This window comes from Crinia signifera, chromosome 4 (assembly GCF_055691185.1).
Source record: "Crinia signifera chromosome 4, ASM5569118v1, whole genome shotgun sequence".
Lineage (NCBI taxonomy): Eukaryota > Metazoa > Chordata > Amphibia > Anura > Myobatrachidae > Crinia > Crinia signifera.
The window spans coordinates 287,378,219-287,402,689 of NC_139220.1; the positions used below are offsets into that span (position 1 = coordinate 287,378,219).

At 45.5% G+C, this 24,471-nt stretch overlaps 1 protein-coding gene across 1 annotated transcript; it reads left to right on the top strand.

Annotated features, from left to right (window-relative positions):
- The first annotated feature begins 10,690 nt into the window (after window positions 1-10,690).
- Window positions 10,691-24,466, top strand: XAB2 (XPA binding protein 2). The gene is made up of 19 exons (XM_083184915.1): window positions 10,691-10,844; window positions 11,813-11,961; window positions 12,966-13,089; window positions 13,180-13,377; window positions 13,455-13,589; window positions 14,196-14,360; window positions 14,813-14,957; window positions 15,034-15,185; window positions 15,453-15,572; window positions 17,164-17,295; window positions 17,381-17,512; window positions 17,610-17,723; window positions 17,810-17,972; window positions 18,067-18,257; window positions 20,263-20,385; window positions 20,487-20,667; window positions 22,672-22,774; window positions 22,856-22,959; window positions 24,325-24,466. Exons 1-19 carry the CDS (start codon window positions 10,821-10,823, stop codon window positions 24,384-24,386), a joined length of 2,517 nt encoding a protein of 838 aa, XP_083041041.1. The 5' UTR covers window positions 10,691-10,820; the 3' UTR covers window positions 24,387-24,466.
- Window positions 24,467-24,471: the final 5 nt, after the last annotated feature.

The window sequence follows — 24,471 nt, forward strand, 5'->3', positions numbered from 1 at the left end:
GGTATGTAAAATGTGAGTGTACTTTACTGGTGTGGGCATGTGTACAAGCAGCGCTACTAGTGTCGGCAAGTGGTGTGGGCATATGTACAAGCAGCGCTACTAGTGTCGGAAATTGGTGTGGACATATGTACAGGCAGCGTTACTAGTGTCGGCAACTGGTGTGGGCATGTGTACAAGCAGCGCTACTAGTGTCGGCAACTGGTGTGGACATATGTACAGGCAGCGTTACTAGTGTCGGCAACTGGTGTGGGCATTTGTGCAAGCAGCGCTACTAGTGTCGGCAACTGGTGTGGGCATTTGTACAAGTAGCGCTACTAGTGTCGGCAACTGGTGTGGGCATTTGTGCAAGCAGTGCTACTAGTGTCGGCAACTGGTGTGGACATATGTACAAGAACCTTTACTAGTGTCGGCATCTGGTGTGGACATATGTACAGGCAGCGTTACTAGTGTCGGCAACTGGTGTCGACATATGTACAAGCAGCGCTACTAGTGTCGGCAACTGGTGTGGGCATATGTACAAGCAGCGCTACTAGTGTCGGCAACTGCTGTGGGCATATGTATAATCAGCGCTACTAGTGTCGGCAACTGGTGTGGGCATGTGTACATGCAGCGCTACTAGTGTCGGCAACTGGTGTGGGCATATGTACAGGCAGCACTACTAGTGTCGGCAATTGGTGTGGACATATGTATAATCAGCGCTACTAGTGTCGGCAACTGGTGTGGACATATGTACAAGCAGCGCTACTAGCGTCGGCAACTGGTGTGGGCATATGTATAATCAGCGCTACTAGTGTCGTCAACTGGTGTGGGCATATGTACAGGCAGCTTTACTAGTGTCGGCAACTGGTGTGGGCATATGTATAATCAGTGCTACTAGTGTCGGCAACTGGTGTGGACATATGTACAGGCAGCGTTACTAGTGTCGGCAACTGGTGGGGGCATATGTATAGGCAGCACTACTGCTGTTGCGTCTGGTGTCGGTGTGGGTGTTACGTATAAGTAGCACTACTACTGTCAGAAACTGGTGCGGTTGTTATGTATAGGCAACGCTACTATTGTCGGCAACTGGTGTGGGTGTTACGTATAAGCAGTGCTACTACTGTCAGCAACTGATGTGGACGTTATGTACAATATAAGTTGCACTGCTACTGTCGTTAACTGTGTGTGATATATATATATATATATATATATATATATATATATATATATATATACAGCGCTACTACTGTCGGTAACCCTGGGCCATTATGTAGTCATATGCAGGTGTACTCGGGGCATTGCGTGGAGCATAATGTGTGTCGTGATATCATATGGGCATTATGGTGTGCGGCATATTGTGTAAGGGGCATTGTGCTGTGTGGCATAATACATAATGGGCATTACTGTGTGTGGTATAATGTGTTATGGGCATTACGATGTTATTAGTACTTTTATAGGGCCACGCCTCTTCCCCATGAAGTATCGCTCCTACATCCTACATTTTTACACTCTCCTATTTTTAGTGTGGTGGTGGGGCAAGCACCAATTTCCTTTCTGGCACAGGGTAACAAAGTGGCTAGCAATGCCACTGGTTCTGGCATAACTAGCCAGGGGGAGCAGCCTGTGGTGTCCTAATATTGTTTTTTTTTATTAATACATATACGAAAAACCTTCATTTAACGATACGCTGTTACTTATGGGCAGGGGCGAATTTAGGGGTCAGGCTGCCCCTAGGCACAACATTTTTGTGTCTCCCCCCCCCCCCCCTATTTTAATGTAATCATATATGTATAAACATTGTTATTTATATATTTCATTAAAATTTAACTGTAGCCCACCTCAATATTTTTTTAAGCACTCTGGACTGCTCACTGTATGGAGGATCCGGAGGGAGGGAGGCACTTATTAGTACAGTGATTAGCAGCACAGTGTCTCCGTCAGTCTCTCTCACACTGTGGGCGGTATTCAATGAGCTGAATCGTTGGTCACAGCGATTCAGTTTTTTCATTCGCCAGCCAATCGCCGGTTTTTTGCTGCCAATCGCCATGCATGGGGATTCGTGGGGAGTCGCCGAGTCACCCTATTCAACGTGGCTGAGAATCGCCGGCCCTAACGGCGATTCTCAGCCAACCCTGCGTTTCCCTAAACAGCTTCATTAATGTCGTCAGTGTTTAAAAAATTGCAGTGAAATGCAAGAAAAATGCAAATTACCCTGAATAAACGCTTCCAATACAGCAGACGGCAAAATCTGGGTAATCTGCACAAAGGCCAAACGAAGGAGTGAGGTGGGGAGGAGAATCATGGGTAAGTGAGGTGCACCATGGGTAAGAACAGTGCTTTGTGGGAGAAAAAAAAAATACCTCAAAAAATTAAATATATATTTGTATAGCACTTCTACGACCATCACATCACACAAGGGCAGCAAATAATAATACATTACACTTGCACAGTTAAATAGAACACTTAAAACCAATTATTTGACATGTTCCTATAAAAGTTCACCAGAAAAAGATGACGAGGGACACTCGGTGAGGAACGGCGATATGTAACAAGAAAAAGGAATCGCCAACTTCTCATTGAATACACTTTTGGCGATTCCCCTCGACTACCGTCGATTCCCCATGCAAAATCCTATAGACTAAAAACGGCGATTTGTAGAGAATAACATTTGGCGATTGGTGCTTCATTCACCGGTCCTTATCGGCGATTATAGGTCATTGAATAGGGTGATTCGCATTAGGAGCTCCAAAAATCACCGTCAGACACGAAAAAAACACAGAATCGCCATAAAACTTGGCGATTCTGGCTCATTGAATACCGCCCTGTGACTGACTGAGTGCAGGGAGGATCTGCGCGCTGCTCAGCTCAGCTGCTAGATAGACAGCAGCCAATAGACTGTGTGTGTGTAGAGTAGCCAATGAGCGGGCGCCAGCAGCAGTGAGCCTGAGCCATTTCCGGACGCGCAGGGGGACCGTCGGACCCAGCCACTAAGCGGTGATGTAATGTGCATGGCAGAGTGGGTGGGCAGTGGCGGGTGACGAGTGGCGCTGCTGCCTACATATGATAATTCATGTCTGCGGTGGTGGCGCTCGTCACTGCCCACCCGCTGTCCAATGCTACTATTTAACAGAAGGTCAGCCTGCCTGCCGCTCTTAATTGGTGCCGCCCTGAGGCCGGTGCCTCACGGGCCTAGGCACAAATCCGGCCCTGCTTATGGGCCGGTGCTCTGGACTTGCCCCCCAGGCTAAAAGTTGCCAGCCAGCCCCTGATCAGTATGACTATATACTAATCACATAGTAGGACAAACTTTATTACTCCAGAACAAGAACGAGTGCTGACTGTGTTGCCATCTGCAGCAGAGCCAGTATTATTTAATTGGCCCAAACCCAACAAAAAGAAACAGAGAGGAGACATATTTTTGTTTTTACTCTCTAAGAGTATCTAGATAACATAGAAATAATGGTAATTCTAACAATATATCCTGCAGACCAGCCTTTAGTCAACCAACTCTTGCAGGACACAGGTCCCAGCATGCCCTTCTTGTCAAAGTGTGACCTGTACCTAAGTCCATTTGTATACATACTAGTCCTGTATATATATATATATATATATATATATATATATATATATATATATATATATATATATATATATATATATATATATATATATATGGGGACTTATGTGGAACATATAGGTCCCGCACTAGGGCCAGATTATGGTTCCTGTGTGTCAGGACAATTTGTGGAGGACACTATCAATACAATTGTCAATACGATATGCTGTGATGTTAGAATTAAGTGCTAATACCACCAGCACCAGACTGTAGGGCCCCCACATGCAGGCAACTGTTGTTAACCGTCTCTGGTCAGTAAACTTACATATCTATGGCTGTATTTTGAATTGCTTGTATATTAAGATATGGAACTTCAAATCTAGCCTATTGGGTACAAAGATGCATCTGTCCTCATCATCAACTAGGAAGCTTGCCCAGCACCTACGGGAAGTGCACAGATACCCCTCCTGTCAGGTGCAACCTACAGACATGTCAAAATGGAAATCAAGCACCTTTCCAAGGTTTGTGTGATGTGCACATGCCGACTGTCCTGAGTGTGCAGTTGAGCATCTCTAACTGGTCCATCCAAGTGCAAGATGCGTTCAACTGAGAGAATGGCCATAGGTCTTGTGCATGTGTACTGTGACATGTCTTACTCCTGTCACATGATTACATTGTGCACACTGACCGCACACTGTGCTTACAGTCCACTAGTGTAACAAGTAAATGAGTCCCTTCAGAAACATGTGAAACCCGTGGTACCAGCTATTACTCCTATGTCATGATGCTGGACTGACACTGCTGGAAGTAATAACACAGCATCTCCTATACAGTATATATATGTCAGGTAATAATACACAATGAAAATAAATGTGTGATATGTTACTGATGTGTGTCACGATAGATTACTATAGATTATCATTGTACAAGGTGTGACAGGCTCCTTTAATGAACACAGCAGCTTGATTGTGTCGTGCCGTCCTATTGGATAGTAGAATTGTATTATTTGATGCATTCATTACGTTTATGGATGGCCAATGACATGCTGTCAGGATGACAGATCTACAGTACACTGTCTAGTTAGACCATCAATTTGTTAACACCATATGGTTGACATGAGAATGATAAACATTTGTTTTTTTCATGTTTTGTCAGCATTTGCATGATTTCCTAGCCACACGGTCTACTAGTGGAAATAGTAACCTTGCCAGGCATACATATATATTTGTATTGATGATGATCACAGAACACAAAACATACAAGATGTGGCCAAAATAAAACCTTATCGGTCATTGTCATGTTGACCTTAACCACTGTCAACCTTTTATTTATTGACCATATGGTGTTTACCTATTGAAAGTGGATAAATGAATGGGGCCAGATGGGATACATCCAAGGAACCATGATTTAATGAGCCATTCTCAGTTTTACTGTACCGGCCGTGTGTACTTACACCTGAATAGCTTCAAAGGGGAGCTGGTAAAACCATTAACAGAATTAATCAACCAGTCACTAGCTACTGGAGTAATCCCAGAGGACTGGAAAATAGCAAATGTAGTCCCACTGCACAAAATTGGAAGCAAAGAATAGGTAAGCAACTACCGACTAGTGAGCCTTACATCAGTAGTAGGGAAATTGATGGAAACACTCTTAAAACTCTTAAAACAAAGAGTTGTAGAATATCTCAAAACCAGCAACTTACAGGATCCGAAACAGCATGGGTTTACTGGGGGAAGATCATGTCCAACAAATCTTATTGACTTTTGTGACTGGGTGACTAAAGTAATAGATCAAGGTGGGGCTGTAGATGTAGCTTATCTAGGCTTTAGTAAGGCTTTTGACACTGTCCCCCATCGCAGAAATAAATAAACTTGAAAGTTTGGAATTGGATTCTAAAATGGTTGAATGGATAAGAGCTTGGTTGCAGGACACAAAACAGAGAGTTGTAGTAAACGGAGTACAGTCAAAGGAGGGAAAGGTTACAAGTGGGGTACCCCAGGGATCTGTACTTGGACCAGTGCTTTTTAATATCTTTATTGGAAACATTGCAAATGGAATTGAGGGTAAAATGTGCTTTTTTGTAGATGACACAAAGGTATGCAACAGGGTAGACACACCAGGAAGGGTAAAACAAATGATTGATGATCTAGGCAGATTACAGGAATGGTCAAGAGCATGGCAAATACAGTTTAATGCCAAAAATGCAAAATCATGCACTTGGGTCTCAGAAATCCAAAGACTAAATATAGTATAAATGGCACTATAATGGAAACTACTGAGGAAGAGAGGGATCTCTGTGTCACTATTTCAGGGGACTTAAAGGCAGGTAGGCTAGAGTACTTTGGGCCTTATTTTGGTTCATTCTTTCTGACAAAATCCTTCTTAGATGGGCAAAACCATGTGCACTGCAGGTGGGGCAGGTGTTACTTGTGCAGAGAGAATTAGATTTGGGTGGAGTTTTACTTCAAAGTGAGATCTATATTGCAGTGTAAATATAAAGCAGTCAGTATTTTCCCTGCACAGAAACAAAATTACTCACCCAAATCTAATTCTCTCTGCACATGTTACATCTGCCCCCCTGCAGTGCACATGGTTTTGTCCATCTAAGAAGGATTTTGTCAGAAAGAATGAACCAAAATAAGGCCCTTTGTCCAGTTCTGGAGGCCATATCGCCTGAAGGATATTAATACATTAGAAAATATATAAAGGGCAACTAAAATGGTGCATGGCCTACATCACAAAACATCACAGGAAAGACTAAAATATGTTAATATTCATAGTTTAGAGCAGAGAAGGGCAAGGGGGGGACATGATAGAAACTTTAAAATATACCGGTATCAAGGGTTTTAACAAGGTACAGATGGGAGACATTACTCACAGGAAGAGGAGCAACAGAACACGAGGACATGCACTGAAACTAGAGGGAGGAAGATTCAGGGGAAATTTGAGGTAAAATGACTTCACAGAAAGAGTAGTGGATAAGTGGAATAGCCTCCCATCAGAAGTGGTAGAGGCAAATACAGTAGTACAATTTAAACATGCTTGGGATAGTGTGGCGAGCGCAGCGAGTCACGAGCCTTAAGCGTGGCGAGGGGACGCGGATTACTTTACATGTATTCTGCATTCCGTCGCCGCTCGCCACACTTCGGGGTGGTGTTGATTCTGGGGGTGACGCAAAACGATGGCATAGGTGCTTACAATTGTAAGCACCCATCACATGGGTGCTTGTACAATAAAATATTGCATTGCATCGCATTTAGTGCACTGAGATCGGATTCGATATTTCATTGTATAAGCACTCCTGTGCACTTTATATGGACATCGCATCACATGTATCGCATGCTACTATAACGCGTCATGCGATGTGATGCGATTTCACTACGGAGAATAGCCCAGTAAGCATTTAGCGTACTGGGCGCCCTGCTAGGAAACAAGTACCGTTTGAGGTAACATGTTTAAAAAGGGGCAGACTAGATGGGCCAAATGGTTCTTATCTGCCGTCAAATTCTATGTTTCTATCAGTGGTAAACCTATTTACTATTGGGAGGAACCCACTGAGGGTCAATGACCTCCTCTTTAATCCAGAGAATGTTGTGTCTGGGGAACTGACCATAACCGTCCTGGACAGTGCTGAGGGTATGAGGAACTATAAGAGGTCCGGGAACATAGGGAATTCTATTAAAGTAACAAAATATTCAAAACTGATCATGACATTGATACTGTACTGTTTTATCATGGCGGTTCTAATCTGAGGGCTCTGTGCTCCGTGTGCACCAGTGTATAAGGGATGGAGGGGTATTGGCTAAGGGACAGACTAATGCTAATGGAGCACTAACAAAATAATCCACTGCATAGAAAGGGGGTTGGGTTTTTGAAAAAGTGGCGCTGAATAGGTGGCAGATGTATACTTATCTTTTCATGAATTCCTCCTAGTTGGTAGCACGCCTTGCTTGTTTGTTCATCTCATTGAAGGAGAATACATGTAAAGATAAGATATTGGAATAGAACGATGTAATGCCAGGTTATGAAACATCCGGTGTCAGTAAGGGGGCGTACCTCACTTACACTAGAATGTCATATGAGACACATATAATGGTATCTGTGAAGGGTGGCTGTGTACCCGTACTCACGATGTATTCGATGATGACACTCCTCAAAAAGTTTCTTTCGAGTATCCTCCTTAGGTAAATGTTGAATATAAAAGTGTGTACAATTCTCTTATAATAAAAAATATTTTTTTTTATTTAAAACACACTACAAATAAAAGCTTGGTCTAAAATGTGTGACTTTCACCTCTGTTGTGTAGTGAGGGAGGTAAGGAGATAGGGCCTCGATCCACCTGTGTGCACCAAGATGTTAAAAATAGGATCCTACCTGCTCTCCAACCATCACCTCACAAACACCTTCAGATAGAAAGACACCTTCCTCCGCCCACCGCGTTTCGAGCTTCTGCTCTTTATCAAGGCATGGAGGTAATGCTGACCGGATTCATATTTATGCAGTGGTTCCTTACCTGGGGTACTCGTACCCCTGGGGGTATGCTGCAGACCAGTTGGGGGTACTAGAAAATAATATTAATAATGGTGGAAGAAGAGGAAGAAGCCTCCTGCTGTCGGGGAGATGGACCACATTGTGTCACTTCTGGTTCCATCTGCAACGTCATCAGCTTCTTGTGCATTTGCCTGACCAGCAATCCACTGGGAGCTACCATGCTGCCCCTCAAACATCAGCGATCATCTGCCCTACACTGGCATGGGAGGAGGAAGCAGCAGCATTAATCCTACAGGCATTAGCAGGAACCCCAGAGACAGTATCCAGCCAGCGGCCAAACATAGAGGGACCCTATTCCTGACCGCACACTACTCTTCTGCTACTCCTTAGTATATAAGGCATGCATAAGGATACACATACCCCTCACTTCCCTGCCACTCGTAAGTACTGTGGATATTTCAAATTCAGCGTAGGGGGCAGGGCCGGACTGGCCATCTGGCACTTCTGGCAAATGCAAGACGGGACGATTTCTTCATGCAAAGTGGAGGCTCTACCTCCACATTGGCGCACAGAGAGAGCCGCTTGACTTGTGGCAGGTTCGGCAGCTCTCTCTGTGCGCCACTGAGGTCCAGGAAAGAAGGGGGCATCACAAATGCCAGGGCCGATTTGGCGGCTCAGTCCATCACTGGGAGGGGGTACTCATAAATGATATGGGATACGGGAGAGAAAAAAGGTTTGGAACTGTTGTACTAACACATGGTCTTACACATATTGTGCTCATTTTTTCGTACTTACCAAACTCCATTTTGCTTGTCAGTAAAAATAAGAGACAAGGAATTGCAAACTATAGGGCACATGAGGAAATGGCTGCACACTTCTGCCCATTTAGGATGTACTATTTATGAAAATGTATTTATATTGCACCAGCATTCTCCCACCATAAAGCTGTGACTGACAATTAAGGTAACGTAACTGGGTGGAGGGTTCCTGGCACAGTAAGCTGCAGTTATGCCAATTTGGCATCTACTTCCCGCCATAAAATATCATCTACAGTATATATGCTCTGCTATAAGACAGTATTCAGGATTCCAGAGGAATACCAATAAAGCTGTCCCTCCAGCATTTGTCTAGCCTCAAACTTAGCACACAGGGATGACTGGGGATAAAAGCTCTTGCTCTATGGCAGGCATTCCCAACCATGGTCCTCAAGGCACACCAAAAGTGCAGGTTTTGTAGATATCCAGGCTTCAGCACAGGTGACTTAATTAGTACCTGAGCTAATTTGATTCAACCACCTGTGCTGAAGCCTGGATATCACTAAAACCTGCACTGTTGGTGTGCCTTGAGGACCGTGGTAGGGAATGCCTGCTTTAGGTAGTCTGTGGGGTCATGAGTGTATCAAGGACTTGGCTTAGGTAGTGTACAAAGATGGCTTGTGACATCCCTACTACCCTTCCTGTCACTGACTGAAAGTTCCTAGTAGCAGAACAGCCAGCAGCTTATGTAGGTCTGATAAGGCCCGTGACAATGAAATATCTGGCTCAGGCTGAGTTTTAAAACGGTTATAAAGGTACATTAAGTTGGTAAGATTGAGAGCGGACTGATCTGGTCTACTTTATAATGGTTTTAGGTGTTGCTGTTCGGGGAAGTGGTGAAATGTTTGAGTGGTATTGGTAGGGTGTTTACATCGCAGTTGCTGAGTAATGGCTGTTACACACGGGGGCGATAGGGGCTGAAATCACTGGGAATATGGTCGCTGGCGACCATATTGCCAGTGATGGGAGTGTGCCCCGGCGATAAATCGCCGGGTGCACGCTCACGTTTTCAGCCCCATTCTAATTGCTGGTCGCAGGAGCTTGCTCCTGCGACCAGCTGATAACCTCTGTGGCACCGCTGACAGAGGTTCCCTTTCATCAGCGACCATCTCTGGTCGCTGATGAAAAGGAGACACTGAGCAATATATTACTCAGTAATATATTGCTAGCAATATATTGCTGAGCAATATATCTCCCCATGTGTACGGGGTATTAGTCTCTGGCTACTCTGGGCCCTGCAGTGAGTTGTACCCAGTGTAAAAATCATAGATGGTGGGCGGTTTACGACAGGATTTGGACAAATTCGCAGGGCTGCGAATATATTGGCGACTGTACACATTTATTCGCACATCAATCACATTTATTCACTAGGCGTGACTTCACTCTAACGGAGCAGCATCTTAAGTGAATGCTGGCCGCAGCAAATTTGCAGATATGCGATCAGGTCTGAATTACCCTCTTAATCTCATGTTGTTTCCTTTCACAAATGCAGTAATCCCAGGTTGATGAACATTCATATGAAACAATTTATAAAAGTAGCAAGATTTATTCGCTAGCAGGCGACGCATGCGCAGTGTATCGATAATAGGCCGCTGTGCAACTTCACACAGCAGTGATCACGGACTCTGAATCATCCAATTGGGCCCTAGGTCACGTTACACCAAACAGAAACCCCAGTGAGATCACACAGGCCATGCAGCTACAGTATGTGTGGGGCCGCCCTGCTGATAATCCGGCTCTGTAGGTAGTATTGGCAAGTGCAATTGATCATCTCAGTGAACGAGACGCGACCACGGCTGACTGACAACTACTGGTAAAGTAAGCCAAGTGCCCACAAGCAAAATGGCATCCCACCGCTGGAAGCGTTCCGTGCGTCCACACGTTGGAGACGTCACATGAGTGCGCGCCTACGGCATGGGTTCTTGTGGACACAGTTCCCGGTAGTGACGATATCTTGAGCCGCCACAACTACGTACAAAATGCCGGAGAAAGAGATTGCGATCGTAAGTGTCACCCGGGAGTGTCTGGGGGGGAAGGAGGCGTCACGCTCGGGAGCGCCGTGCCCCGGACTCTGCATAGTGGTGTAGCTACTTATGCAGGGGATGCTGGGGCTTGTAGTGCCACGGCAGATGCACGGGCTCAGCAGCAGTATGTGACCACTGATCTGCCCCCAGCCGCGGTAGCACACTGAGGGCCAGATGCACTAAGCTTTGAAAGTGATAAAATGGAGAGTGATAAACAGCCAGCCAATCAGCTACTGCCTGACATTTTTCAAACACAATCTGTGACATGGCAGGTAGGAGCTGATTGCTTATCACGCTCCATTTTATCACTTTTGAAGCTTAGTGAACCTGGCACTCATACAGGGAGGGGGCAAGATGTTCTAAACCTTGGTGAGAGAGAGCTAACGTACAGTCAATCAAACACAAATTGTAACATACACTACCTGTAACATGGCAGCTAGACGCAGATTGACTGACCCTTTTTCTCTCTTTCCAAGACTTCGTACATCTTGCCTTGAGTGCGTACATGTACACCTGTGCAGCCAGTACACAAGTCTCTATAGCTATAGGTGCAGAATGCAGGCTTCCTGTTACTACATCAGTGACTGTGAGATAGGTATTGCTATACATGCATGTCTAACCAATCCTAGAATACACCTTGCTGTAATAGCTAGCATACATGTATATGTGTGTGTGGCGTGTTAGGTTACATGGGATGAAAATGCCATGTGATCTGTTCATCTTGGCTGTCAGATTGGGGTCATCATTATTTTGTGCTAGTATTGTGGATTGGGCACCTCCTTCCTGCATCAGCATCATGTACCTTAACCAATATACTGCCTGTCTGGCTTCATCAGAATGACAACAAACATCACATTTTGTCCTGTGCTGTGTAAGCCAAAAGAAGGTAGCAGTTGTTAACTTTGTATCTTTGTAAAATACATAATTATCACCATATATATATACAGGAGGAGGATGACTTGCAGTATGAGGAGGAGATCCTGCGGAACCCATACTCGGTCAAGTGCTGGATGCGCTATCTTGAATGCAAGCTCACCGGGCCAGTGCACGCACTTAACCTAGTCTATGAAAGAGCACTAAAGGAGCTGCCAGGAAGGTGAGTGTAAAAATGAAGGTGCTGGCACCAGGAAGGCTCCAGTGCAGGTCAAAATTCAAATCGGGGAAGGTACGCCAACTGCCATTCCAACCTGACTCACAGTGGGAACGGCCCTATTTGATTTTTGAACTGTTACAGCACCACGTCTGGAGCCGCCTGGATAGAGAAGAGTCGCTAAGCCTTTGCTCTTCCAGGGTTACCAGAAGTTTAATGACTCTCACTGTTCAATAATGCCCAACCCACTTTATAGACAAGAGAGATTGGTCCTCTAGGTGCAGTGAAACTCTAGTGTTTTGCTGGGTACACACTGGCGGATATATAGGCCGTTCATTTGAATGGCTGATAGGCCGCTGTGTACAAGCAATATGTTTTTATATGTACCCAGCTTAACCTTTTATAATAATATGAGCGGTCACTGGGTTTCAGCTAATTATGGCTTTCTGTTGGGGGGGGTGACGGCTTTGGACATCATGTCCAGGTTCACAAGTCACCTGGTGGGATGTAAGGAAGGTTGCATACCTAGAAGAATATATTTACATTTAGATATGAAGACATCATAGACCGTAATAAATAATTGATTGACTTTTAGTCTACAGAACTTTAACCTTTTGCAGTCCAAATTATAATTTTTTGCAATTCAAGCAGTTTGTTTTAAAAAATTTCAATGAATTGTATTTTTTTTTTAAATTCAGAAAATGGTCTATATTGAATGTTGAACGAAGTTAATGTTCTTAATGTAAAGTGGCTCACCATTGGATATGCTACTAGCGCTAGGGCTGTTGAGCCTGACTAGATGTTGGACCTGAAAGGGTTAACACATTTATACCTATCGCTGCTAACAAGCTGTGCGAATGTAAAAGCCGTTGGTTCTGATTGGCTCTTATTACATTACGAATACTGGAAGTTTCCTTATAACCACACTCGGTACAATCTGCGTAGATCCATGTAATTGTCCATGCGTTTATATGCACACCATGGTCCACTCTCTCCATGTGTTCTCCTAGCTACAAGCTGTGGTATGCCTACCTAAAGCAGCGCAGGAAGCAGGTGAAGAGAAGGTGTCTCACCGATATGGCCTTTGAGGAGGTGAATAACTGCCACGAAAGAGCCCTCGTCTTCATGCACAAGGTAGAAGCACGTGATTTTCTATTGGAGTTTGCAGTCTCCTATATTGTCTTTCTCATCTATACTCACCTGTGTCTTCTGTTCTGCCTTCAGATGCCCCGCATTTGGCTGGACTACTGCCAGTTCCTTATGGATCAGTGTAAAATTACCCGCACTAGGAGGACCTTTGACCGGGCTCTCCGGGCCCTTCCCATCACACAGCACTATCGCATCTGGCCTCTTTACTTACGCTTTGTCCGGTCACACTCTGTGCCAGAGACCGCCATCAGGGTCTACAGGAGATACCTGAAAGTAGGAGTCAGTCCTGTTGCCTTGTAGTGGCTGATGTAACCTGGGGGCATTTAGTCTAACACCTCTTTCCATCACAGCTGTCACCAGAGAATGCCGAGGAGTATATAGAATACCTGCGCTCTGTGGACAGGTTAGATGAGGCGGCTTCCAGACTTGCAGCCATTGTAAATCAGGATGATTTTGTGTCCAAGGAGGGGAAATCTAACTATAAGGTGAGGATGAGGTGGTAGCAGAGAAAGTAGGCTAAGAGAATGACCCATGGAGCAAGCTGGGAGATGGAGAGTGGAGTGAAGGTTGCTCTGTGACAGTAACTAGCCTCTACCAAGTGGACTGATGTGGAATAAGATTGGAGGGGATGCGGTCAAAATCCCGACGATCGAAATACCGACGCCGGAATCCCGCAATGCCGGCACTTTGTCCCTCTATGTATAGGTTTTAGAGGGAGAAACCAGGCCCGCAAGGGGGGGGGGGGGGCGGGGTGATTTCCCCCCCCTTGTCGGCATTGCGGCGGTCGGGTTTCTGGCGCCGGTATTTCGACCGCCGGGATTTCATACTGATCCCGATTGGAGCATAGGGGGTAGTATGCATCTGCTGCACGGCGGAGGCCTCACCTTGTGCCCTGAACCCATATCTAGCAGCCTATTAAGTTGATATTCGCCAAATCTTTGTCTTTTCTTACTGACTTTACTGTAACTGCTCTGTAAGTACTTTAATAGACCTACATCAGGAACATAGTGCAGTGCTCGGGCTGGAGGGCATAGACTGGTTGGCATTTTTAGAGCATGTCTAAAAACTGGTGCCTCTTCTTCCCATTGTAGCTCTGGCAGGAGCTGTGCACACTCCTCTCCCACAACCCAAATTCTGTCCACTCCCTGGACTCTGCAGCCATTATACGAGGGGGCCTAACCCGCTTTACAGACCAGAGGGGCAAGTTGTGGTGTGCACTTGCTGAGTATCATGCCCGCAGCGGACATTTTGAAAAGGTAAGCAGTTCTTTGCCGTCTTCATCATCTTCCTCAGATTTACAGCTATCCCTTGTGCAGTCTGACATATGACAGGCAACTTGCTGGCCTACTACCCTCCCAGTTAGCCTAGACAAATGCTGGGTATACCTTTTGCAGAGAGAACAGTCCGGCATTAGAAATATTACCACATGTCCGACTGATCTGATTACAAATGGCAGCATAATGGCTGACCAACCAACACCTGTTATTGTACACTGGGGGAACAGGGAAATGTCTCTTCTGCGGGGGAGGAGCCCAGAGATCATGGCCATACACTGTGAGAGAACTTACTATGTATGGCCGCAGTATCTTATGGGTTGTAGGCTGTCCGGTAAAATATCTGTTGTCCTGACAATGTTTTCCCAGCATATGCAGTTACAGATCGTTCTCACCATAGTATTGGTATTCACCATGTGTCCTCTTTTTTCCAGGCACGGGATGTCTATGAGGAGGCCATTCAGACAGTCACCACTGTACGTGATTTCACACAAGTGTTTGACAACTATGCTCAGTTTGAAGAGAACGTGATTGCTGCCAAAATGGAGACAGTCAGTGAGATGGGGAAAGAGAAGGACGGTGAGACTCGGCGTGGTACTTGTTATCTGCTGTCACGTATTGTCACTGTCTTCATGCTGTCTTCCTCTCTTGACAGATGACTTGGATCTAGAGCTGCGATTGGCTCGCTTTGAGCAGCTGATGGAGCGGAGACCTCTCTTACTTAATGGCGTGTTACTGCGACAGAACCCACACAATATCCATGAGTGGCACAAGAGGGTCCAGTTGTATAAAGACAAACCGCGTGAGGTATATGGTCATGGCTTTATAGTCTGTGCTTCTAACGCCTGAAGGAAGGTTTCCCAATATTAAGGCTGAGGCATAGTAGAGAAAGCTGAATAAATGTAGTAATCACTGATTGACATACTTGTAGCATCCCTGACATCCCCTCTTCCCCTGCAGCATCCTCATGTGATCCTCTTACTGCTGAATGATTGGATGGTTGGGGAATATGGCTGCAGTCTAGGTCTGGTTACCGGACTCTTCTTATGTGTCCTTTATATTTACTCCTTGTAGATCATTAACACCTACACAGAGGCTGTCCAGACTGTGGATCCAGCAAAGGCAACTGGGAAACCGCACACACTTTGGGTATCCTTCGCTAAATTCTATGAGGACAATGGACAAATAGAGGATGTGAGTCGCAGCAATCTATCATTACATACATGCTGGACTTTGTTTTCAGTTGTTGTCCAGTAATAGACTATATGTGGAAAATGCTGCTCAAGTGGGCGAGTATATTATGCAATGAAGGGAGGGGCTTACCTTTTATATTACCTACAGTTGTTGTTTTTTTGTGGGCTTTTGTAGCCCTTTTAATGATAAACATAGTAGTTTCTTCCTATTTATGGTTAAGTTCTAGGTCCTCCACTGTACAGTGCATCCGGAAAGTATTCACAGCGCATCACTTTTTCCACATTTTGTTAAGTTACAGACTTATTCCAAAATAGAATAATGAAATGTCTGCCTCATATTGTCCAGTATATATTCGTACATCGTTAGACCGATTTGGTCGAAACCAAGGTGGCTTGATTTGGGTTCAGCTTAGGTTCATGGCCACTAAGACCCCCCAATCTCAACCCTGTGGGGGTCCAGCCACTACACAAAGTGGGTCAGAGAAGCAGGATATGGCATAACATAGAGGGGGCAGAGGACATGGGTTTTAAGAAAAAAAATGTTGTCAGATCCAGGACCCGACCACAGAGAGGCGTGTGCCGGGCACACCATGGCCATGAGAAGCATGTTCAGGGCCTTTCACTGGACAGATTTGGATGAGAACTTCAGAGAGGGATGGCGAATGGTCTGGGATGCGTATTGGAGTGGCCTCTGTCTAATGTGAAGTTTGTGTACCAAACCCGAGCAACGCCAGGTACCTCATTGTCGTCATGGGGTATTGTGTGTAGAATTTTGAGGGGAAAAAAATAAATTGATCCCATATTGGAACGCTGTAACATGACAAAATGTGGAAAAGGTGAATCGCTGTGAATACTTTCCGGATGCACTATGGGCCCTTTTCTAGTTCACTCTCACAAAACCATGTGCACTGCAGGGGGGCAGATGTAACCTGTGCAGAGAGAATTAGATTTGGGTGAGTTATTTTGTTACTGTGCAGGGTAAATACTGGCTGCTTTATTTTTACAATGCAATATAGATCTCACTTTGAAGTAAAACCCCACCCAAATCTAATTCTCTCTGCACAAGTTACATCTGCCCTATTGCAGTGCACATGGTTTTGTCCATCTAAGAAGGATTTTGTCAGAAAGAGTGAACTAGAATAAGGCCCTATATGTAGAAGTCAATGTACTTATAGCATCTGTCCAGTTGGTTATATGGCCATAGTTTGCCAAAGGGACGATGCTGTATAAGAATGCCTTTATGAGGTCTATGTTTTGGATATGTGACTGACTTATGTTTAGCATAGAACACCAGAATGCCTTGTGCATTAAGACGGCTGTTATTTAATAACAGAGTAAACCGACGTATCTACAATATGTGCATCGGCGGTAACTGGAAGGTATAGCAGGATATGTTACGTACCTATTGTATATAGGGGTGTTATTTAACACTGCTTTATAGAATACCTTTATAAAGCCCCCTGTGTACATATACAGAGACCTATACACCCATGCACAGATGTTGTTCTTGTACATCCATGCCAGACCCCAGGTTACTTAATGCATGGCTTAAAGGGCGGATTTGCATGTGAATAATACTGGGTGATTTCTAGGCCCGGGCGATCCTACAGAGGGCAACACAAGTAAAGTACTCCCACGTGGATGACTTGGCCCTGGTGTGGTGCCAGTTTGGAGAGATGGAGCTGAGACACGAAAACCATGACGAGGCGCTGGCTATTTTAAGGGTGAGGAAAAGTGCTAATGCATCCATGGCAGCGATGTGTTCCTTACTCCTACTAAGCGGTGCCTGACATTGCCTCCTATCCACAGAAAGCCACGGCTGTGCCTGCCCGGAAGGCGGAATATTTTGATGCGTCAGAGCCTGTCCAGAACCGGCTATTCAAGTCCCTGCGAGTGTGGTCCATGCTGGCTGACCTGGAAGAAAGTCTGGGAACGTTCAAGGTATGATATGCCTGTATTACTACTGTTCTTTCCTTTTTGTATGTGCTATGGTCTGGTCTGTAGTAAGGAGCTAACACCCCCCTACTTCTATACTCAGTCAACTAAGGCGGTCTACGATCGGATTATTGATCTTCATATAGCCACCCCGCAGATCATCATCAATTACGCCCTCTTCCTGGAGGAACACAACTACTTTGAGGAAAGCTTTAAGGTAGGTGTGGGGAGAGACACAGTGTGAGCAAGTTACTGCAGTAGACCTGTATATGAGGACTTAGCACCATTTCCTTCTGCCATCAGGCCTATGAGCGCGGGATAGCCCTGTTCCGTTGGCCCAACGTGTATGATATCTGGAGCACCTACTTATCGAAGTTCATTGCTCGCTATGGAGGAAAGAAGCTGGAGAGAGCTCGCGATCTCTTCGAGCAGGCTCTGGACGGCTGCCCACGGAAGTTTGCAAAAAGTTTGTATGGGAAATCCATAAAGTGGACGGGTGGAAGGGGGGCTGTAGAAGAGTCTCGTAATAATCCCATATCTGCTGGTCTTCGTTATGATAGATATCTTTCTCCTGTATGCAAAGCTGGAGGAGGAGCACGGCCTGGCCCGGCACGCTATGGCGTTGTATGAGCGAGCGACACAGGCCGTGGAACCAGCGGAGCAGTACGAGATGTTCAACATTTACATCAAGCGAGCAGCTGAGATCTATGGAGTGACGCACACCCGCAGCATTTATGAGCACGCTATTGAGGTAACGCACCTCCCTCTATAAAGTGACTGGCGTTTGTAGCATTGGGGCCCTGTATAGTGCTTCTCTTATGAGGAAAGAAAGTCCTCCCCTTATATCTCAAAGGTCATCTTAATCAGGACGTTGTGGTCTTAACGTTAGGCTTGCGTACGTCTCTGAGGTAAGTGGGCTTTCTGGATGTGGTCAGTCTTGATGACGTACGACCCTAGGATCATGTAATTCTCTAGGATGCCCACGAGAGGTATGTGGCCCCCTAAACAGACCACAGCTTTGTGTAATAATTGGGTATTTTTCCAGGCTTAGGCCCCATACACACCAGAACGACCAGGATCGTCTAACGATCGGCTACCGATTTGGCGTGCACTTTCCTGGTGCGCTCTCCCGCTGCCGGTAAACGACTAGGGAACGATCATGTTCCCTGGTGCACACGATTAGCTAACGATCCGACATCGGTAACGATGGTCGTACGACCGTCGGATGTGCGGATCGTTAGTAAATCGCGAGTACAGTGGGAGTGTCTTTATAAACAAGCCGGATTGGAACGACGGTCCGTACGACGGGAGCACACACAATGTGCTTCAGATGTGCATACAATCAGCACCCGACCTGCGGTCGGATTGGAGATTCTGCTGCAGGAGGCAAAATCTCCAATGCGACACACGACGTGACGGGAGCGCGCATCCCGTCGCAAACGATCCTGATTGTGAGTGAAAAACGAACGATTGACCCACAATGCATGCACAACCGTCGTTACAACGGTCGAAATTAGCCCTAATCGTGAGCTAATCTTTCTGGTGTGTACGGGGCCTTACATCGGAGCAGGGATGTACATTCCATCAGATGGGCGAATGCCCTCTGTGCCGCACAGCATGGTCATTGGCTGAGCACCTGTGCCAGCCAGATAACTGGTTGTTCCCAAATTTCTATTCAACATTTTTGCATTCAAAGATGCCAATTCTGCATGTAACGTTGCGCACACAGCTGCTTGTTTAGAGACTATTTGGGGATATTGCCAGAGCTGAACGTTTCTCCCATTAATGAAGTAGAAAATGGCATTTGTAATTCAGTCCAATGGAGGACACTGGATGCCAGCCTTTACAATGGTTACACATTTGAACACACTTGTCTTTAGGGATGCCAATCCCGGGGCTATTTTTCAATCCCGGGATTCGGGATTGAAAAATGCCTAATCCCGGGATTGAGTTCGTCAATATGACGAACTTTAGTCCCCCCCCCAAACCCAGTCTAACTCACCTGGCCATTGCTGCGGGAGCCGGGCAGTGATGTTCAGAGGCCGGCGGCTTTCATTGGGGGCCGTGTGCGGGTGGTCTGGAGGCGGGCAGATGTGCGGTAGCCAGGCAGCGGTGGTCTGGAGGCCTGCAGATGTGCGGGAGACTGACGTCGCAGTACCCGGGCAGCAGTGAATGCACAGGTACCTAGCGGTGAGCGTGCACGGAGCATCAGACCGTGACCTCTGACATCAGGTCACGCTGCACGCAGCCACAGAGCAGCGCGCCGGGGTTTGGGAGAAGCCCGACGTTAGATTTGCGCATGCGCAGGCCAATCCCGGGATTGGAACTTCCAATCCCGGGATTCAAATCCCGGCGTTTTTAGGGCCAAATCCCGGGATCCCGCCGATCCCGGGATTGGCCACCCTACTTGTCGTGTTTATATGGCCCCCTCTGGAAACCTACTGCTTCCTGCAGGAGTGCAATCAGTCCAGGTTACCATGGTGAACCACGCTGACAAGGGGTCCTTGGCATAGCGCTACGGCTGAACATTTCCAGTGGTGCAAATTTAACAGGAAGAGGGCTGCCCACATTAAACCTGAGCAGTATTAGCCAAGTTGCTGTTATCAATGATGTAATATTGGTTTTGGAGGCAGACAGGTCACTAGATATCTGTGCCCCAGAGATGGCGATGGTTAATAATGAATGAATAGCCTGCATGTTCCTGATTGGCAGAGATTGGCACATAGGGAATCTCCTTTTTGTCTCCTCACCCTCAGCTCTTGTCAGACGAGCAGTCCCGGGAGATGTGTGTACGTTTCGCAGACATGGAGTGTAAGCTGGGTGAGATTGATCGGGCGAGAGCGGTGTACTCCTACTGTTCTCAGATATGTGATCCTCGGGTGAGTATCCCTAAAGGCCGGGCCCACGTGTACATTATCATATTGTCTGGACCAAGCTAAGATGGGAGTATCACTGCTGTAACCCTACATTCTCTGTACAGCTGACGTCAGGGTTCTGGCAGACGTGGAGAGACTTTGAGGTGCGGCACGGTAACGAGGACACGTTACGGGAGATGTTGCGTGTGAAGCGGAGTGTGCAGGCCAAGTACAACACGCAGGGAACTTTCCTGGTATCGCAGAGACTGAGAGCGGAGGGAGGAGCTGCCAGTGATGATACCAGAGGTAATTCACTATATGGCACTATTGTGACCCATTTACTCCTATATTCATATGTGTACTACATGTTCTCATATACTCATTTATACTACGTCTTTCACATAATCCTAAATATAGAGGCCAGATATGGGTATATCATTGGGGACTTGGGAAGCTTTATGTCTGTTACCTCTGTCTTACACCCGAGTTGGATATTACAGCTGGGTGTATAATAAGCATCCCCTAGTGCCTTTTAAGGTGCCCATAAACTAGTAAGATTTATCTTCAGATCTGGCTGGTTGGGACAAAAACATGGTTATGGATGAGTGACAGTTTGTCAGTTTTCCAGTATTTCCAAGCAAATGGTCAACTGTCATTTGCTCTCATCCATAACCATGTTTTTGTGCCAACCAGCCAGATCTGAAGATAAATCTGCGTGTGTATGGCCACCTTAACACAATTAACATTTTTAAGGTCCGAGTGCCCTTATTTGCACTTTAAAGACAGTACAAATGCTGGTCTTAGGAAGGGGATTCTATCACACCAATATGTATTGGCCATATTAACATACCCTCCAACATGACCCATTCCATTAGGTACAAAATGCTCTGTTCCTGGACCTCCCTGCCAGTGGCAGTTACAGAGGTGGGGCTCCAGCGCAGTCCAAAATTCAAAGAGGGGGGTCACATCAACTGGCAGTGAGTCCAGGACAGTGATGTTTGGGGTGGCAATGGGTGTGGCTCACCTTTTTGAATATTGGACTGTGCTGCAGCCCCACCTCTGCTACTGTCACTGGAAAGGAAGTCCAGAAACAGAGCATTTTTGTACCTAATGGAATGGGTCATGTTGGAGGGTATGTATTAATAGAGAGATGTAATAAAACTGACCTGCTGGACAAAACGGTGTATAACCTGATGGTAGTGATACCAGTGTTTGCAGCACCAGTGGGGGCTGATGGCCATCACATACCCTCCAACTGTACCCTTTTGGCCGCTACAGTAATGGTTTTTATGGCCTGTACCAGCCAAAAAAGGGTCACACCCTTTACCCGTGGCCACGCCCCTATTCTGAATTTGTACCAATTGCTGCCCTTTAATTGTTGAAGGGTATGCCATCATGCACAATATAAAACATTTTGCTAACACATTTTAGAAACCTGTTTTCTCCACATTGCGGCAGCTTTGTAAATAAGTGAAGCATAAGGAATAAATAAGTAGTATTATATCCTTCAATATTTGATGGCCTGATAAATGCTGTGTTCCCCATTAATAGGAGAGTTCGATGCGTCGGGCACAGTGATCTGCTGCTTTCCTCAATCAGTGGAGAACCTTTCCCTGGTATTCTGTTTATGCAAGAATAGGGGCATAATATATGTGCTATCCCCACATGTCGGGACCAGTGTCCAATAGTAATCGGCTGTGATTTGCTGGAGCCGCCGCAATTCAGAGAAACTAACTATGTTTAAAGCGCCAATTATTTGCCTTTAAATGAATTGCAGATTTGAATCTATAACCATATAGTTAGAATCATGAGGGTTACTGCAAATCAGATATTCTAGCTGACCCCAGGTGCACTACTGTCCTTGTACATAAGGAATGTGTATACCGGCTATCACGAGAGAGGATGACGTTTTATCTGTTTGAGTGCCAATTGAATTTGTCAAAATTGTTGTGAAAATTTGCACGCAAATATTTGTATCCTCATAATTACCTGTAATGTTTACCTTGTTATATAATGGAAACACTGTTTTACACTCATTTGTATTTGCATTTATATAACAAATGCAATTTATGGCATTTGTAGCCGACATTTTGCACATCTTTTCTTACAGAGGTGTTGATACTCAAAAGCATGGGTCCTCCAGATGTTGTGAAACTACACATCCCAGCATGCCTTGCCACAGTTTTGCTATAAGGGAGTGTTAACTGTGGCAAGGCATGCTGGGATTTGTAGTTTCACAACATCTGGAAGGCCACAGTTTGAGGATCCATGCTCAAAAGGATTAAGCATCTATGTATCTTCCCCCAACAGAACCAGCCGACGAGATGCAGGCGCTGGAGCAGAGAGCGGCAGTGGTGGCAGCGGAGGCGGAGAAGGATAAACCTCAGATGAAGGAGAAGATCCTCTTTGTCCGGTCAGTAGGTTGTGGATATTGTCCTCACCCCCCTCTGCCTAGCTTCATGCCCGCTAACGGTACATCGCTTCCCCCCTTCAGGTCTGATGCTTCCCGTACAGAGCTAGCAGAGCTGACGCTTCAAACAAACCCAGATGAGATCAACATAGGCGATGAGGATTCAGAAGAAGAGCTGGAACCTGATGGTGAGTGACACTTGTATAGTCCATGTTACATAACCACCATCAGTACAACCATGTATGCTCCTCATGCTTGGGGTAAGGTGACTTGCTCCACTCACTACTGATTACTTACTACTAACAGTAGGTGTCCATTTGGATAATAAATCATGCAAATATTGGGAAAATACAGTAATTTGAAGGTCACCTTATTCAGTCTATGTCAGTGTGGCAGATCCATCATGAGGATACTGTAGATTGGAAGGTGACATTTCTGTGACTGTGGAAGTAGTCATTTCATAGGACACAAGGGACCAGTGCCCCTTAGGAAAGATGTAAGCCTACTTCCAATTTGGGATAAATAACCCTGTCCCCGGCATGGTAAGACTACATTGCTCTTCTCCATGTAAACGTAGGACATGGTGACCATGTTGCGGACTACCTGTCTACCTAGACGTTGTTGATCTGTTATACCACTCCCCTAATTGCTTCCTTTTTTTTTTTTATGCAAAAATATTTTTGTGCACATTAGTATAAAATGTTTTTATGAATGACTAGTATTGGGGCAGATTTAGTAAGCCTGATGAAGTGGAAGGTGATGTGCCAGCCAATCAACTCCTAAATGTCATTTTTTAAACACAGCTAACTGGCTGGTGTGTTATCATCTTTACAAATCTGGACATTAATGCCCCTTTCCCACTGCAGCCTTAAAACGGTATATTGCCGATTTTTGAGGGCAAAATACCATTTAAGGCTGCAGTGGGAAAGCGCCAGAGTTGAAATACCGTTTAAAGTTAAACGGTATTTCAACCCGTTTTCAAAGCAGTGTTTTAAACGGTAATCTACCGTTTAAGAGGCAATGGGAATGCATCTTAGACGGTATTCTTAATGTAATCAGGCTACAATTCAAGAGATTGGTTGTTGCCTGTGTTGTGACACTCCCCACAACCCTGAAAAGCCCATTAAAGTCACAGGCACTCATTTGTGCTGTAAAAACGTTTTGAAGAGCTAAAACGTTTTACCTGCAATGGGAATGGTACTTAAATGGCATTTAAAACTGTAATCTGCTGCAGTGGGAATGCTAAATACCGTTTAAGATTACCTGTAACTTAAAAGGGTCTGCAGTGGGAAAGCAGCATAAGTCTGGTGAAGTTATAGAGAGTTGTTGTGTAGTGTAACTATTGTGCACAGATTCTCAAAGTCAGTCCTCAGGACTCCATACAGTGCAGTTTTTTACATAATTAGCTCCACCTGTGGATTTTTTAAAATGTCAGTCAGTAATGAGTGCACGTCAGGTGACCTGGAAAGCGTGAATTGTGTGGGGTCCTGAGGACCAGGTTTGAGAACCACTGCTCTAATGTACTGATTATTTTATTTGTATTTTACTTGCAGAGGTGCAGCTTGAGCAGAAATCGATCCCTGCATCTGTCTTTTCTGGCCTTGGTGATGACTGAGTTCCTGCTTCCCAGATTCTTCCAACCCCACCATCCCAACAGATTACTTAGCACACAATAAAAGACAAACCACAATTTTTCATTC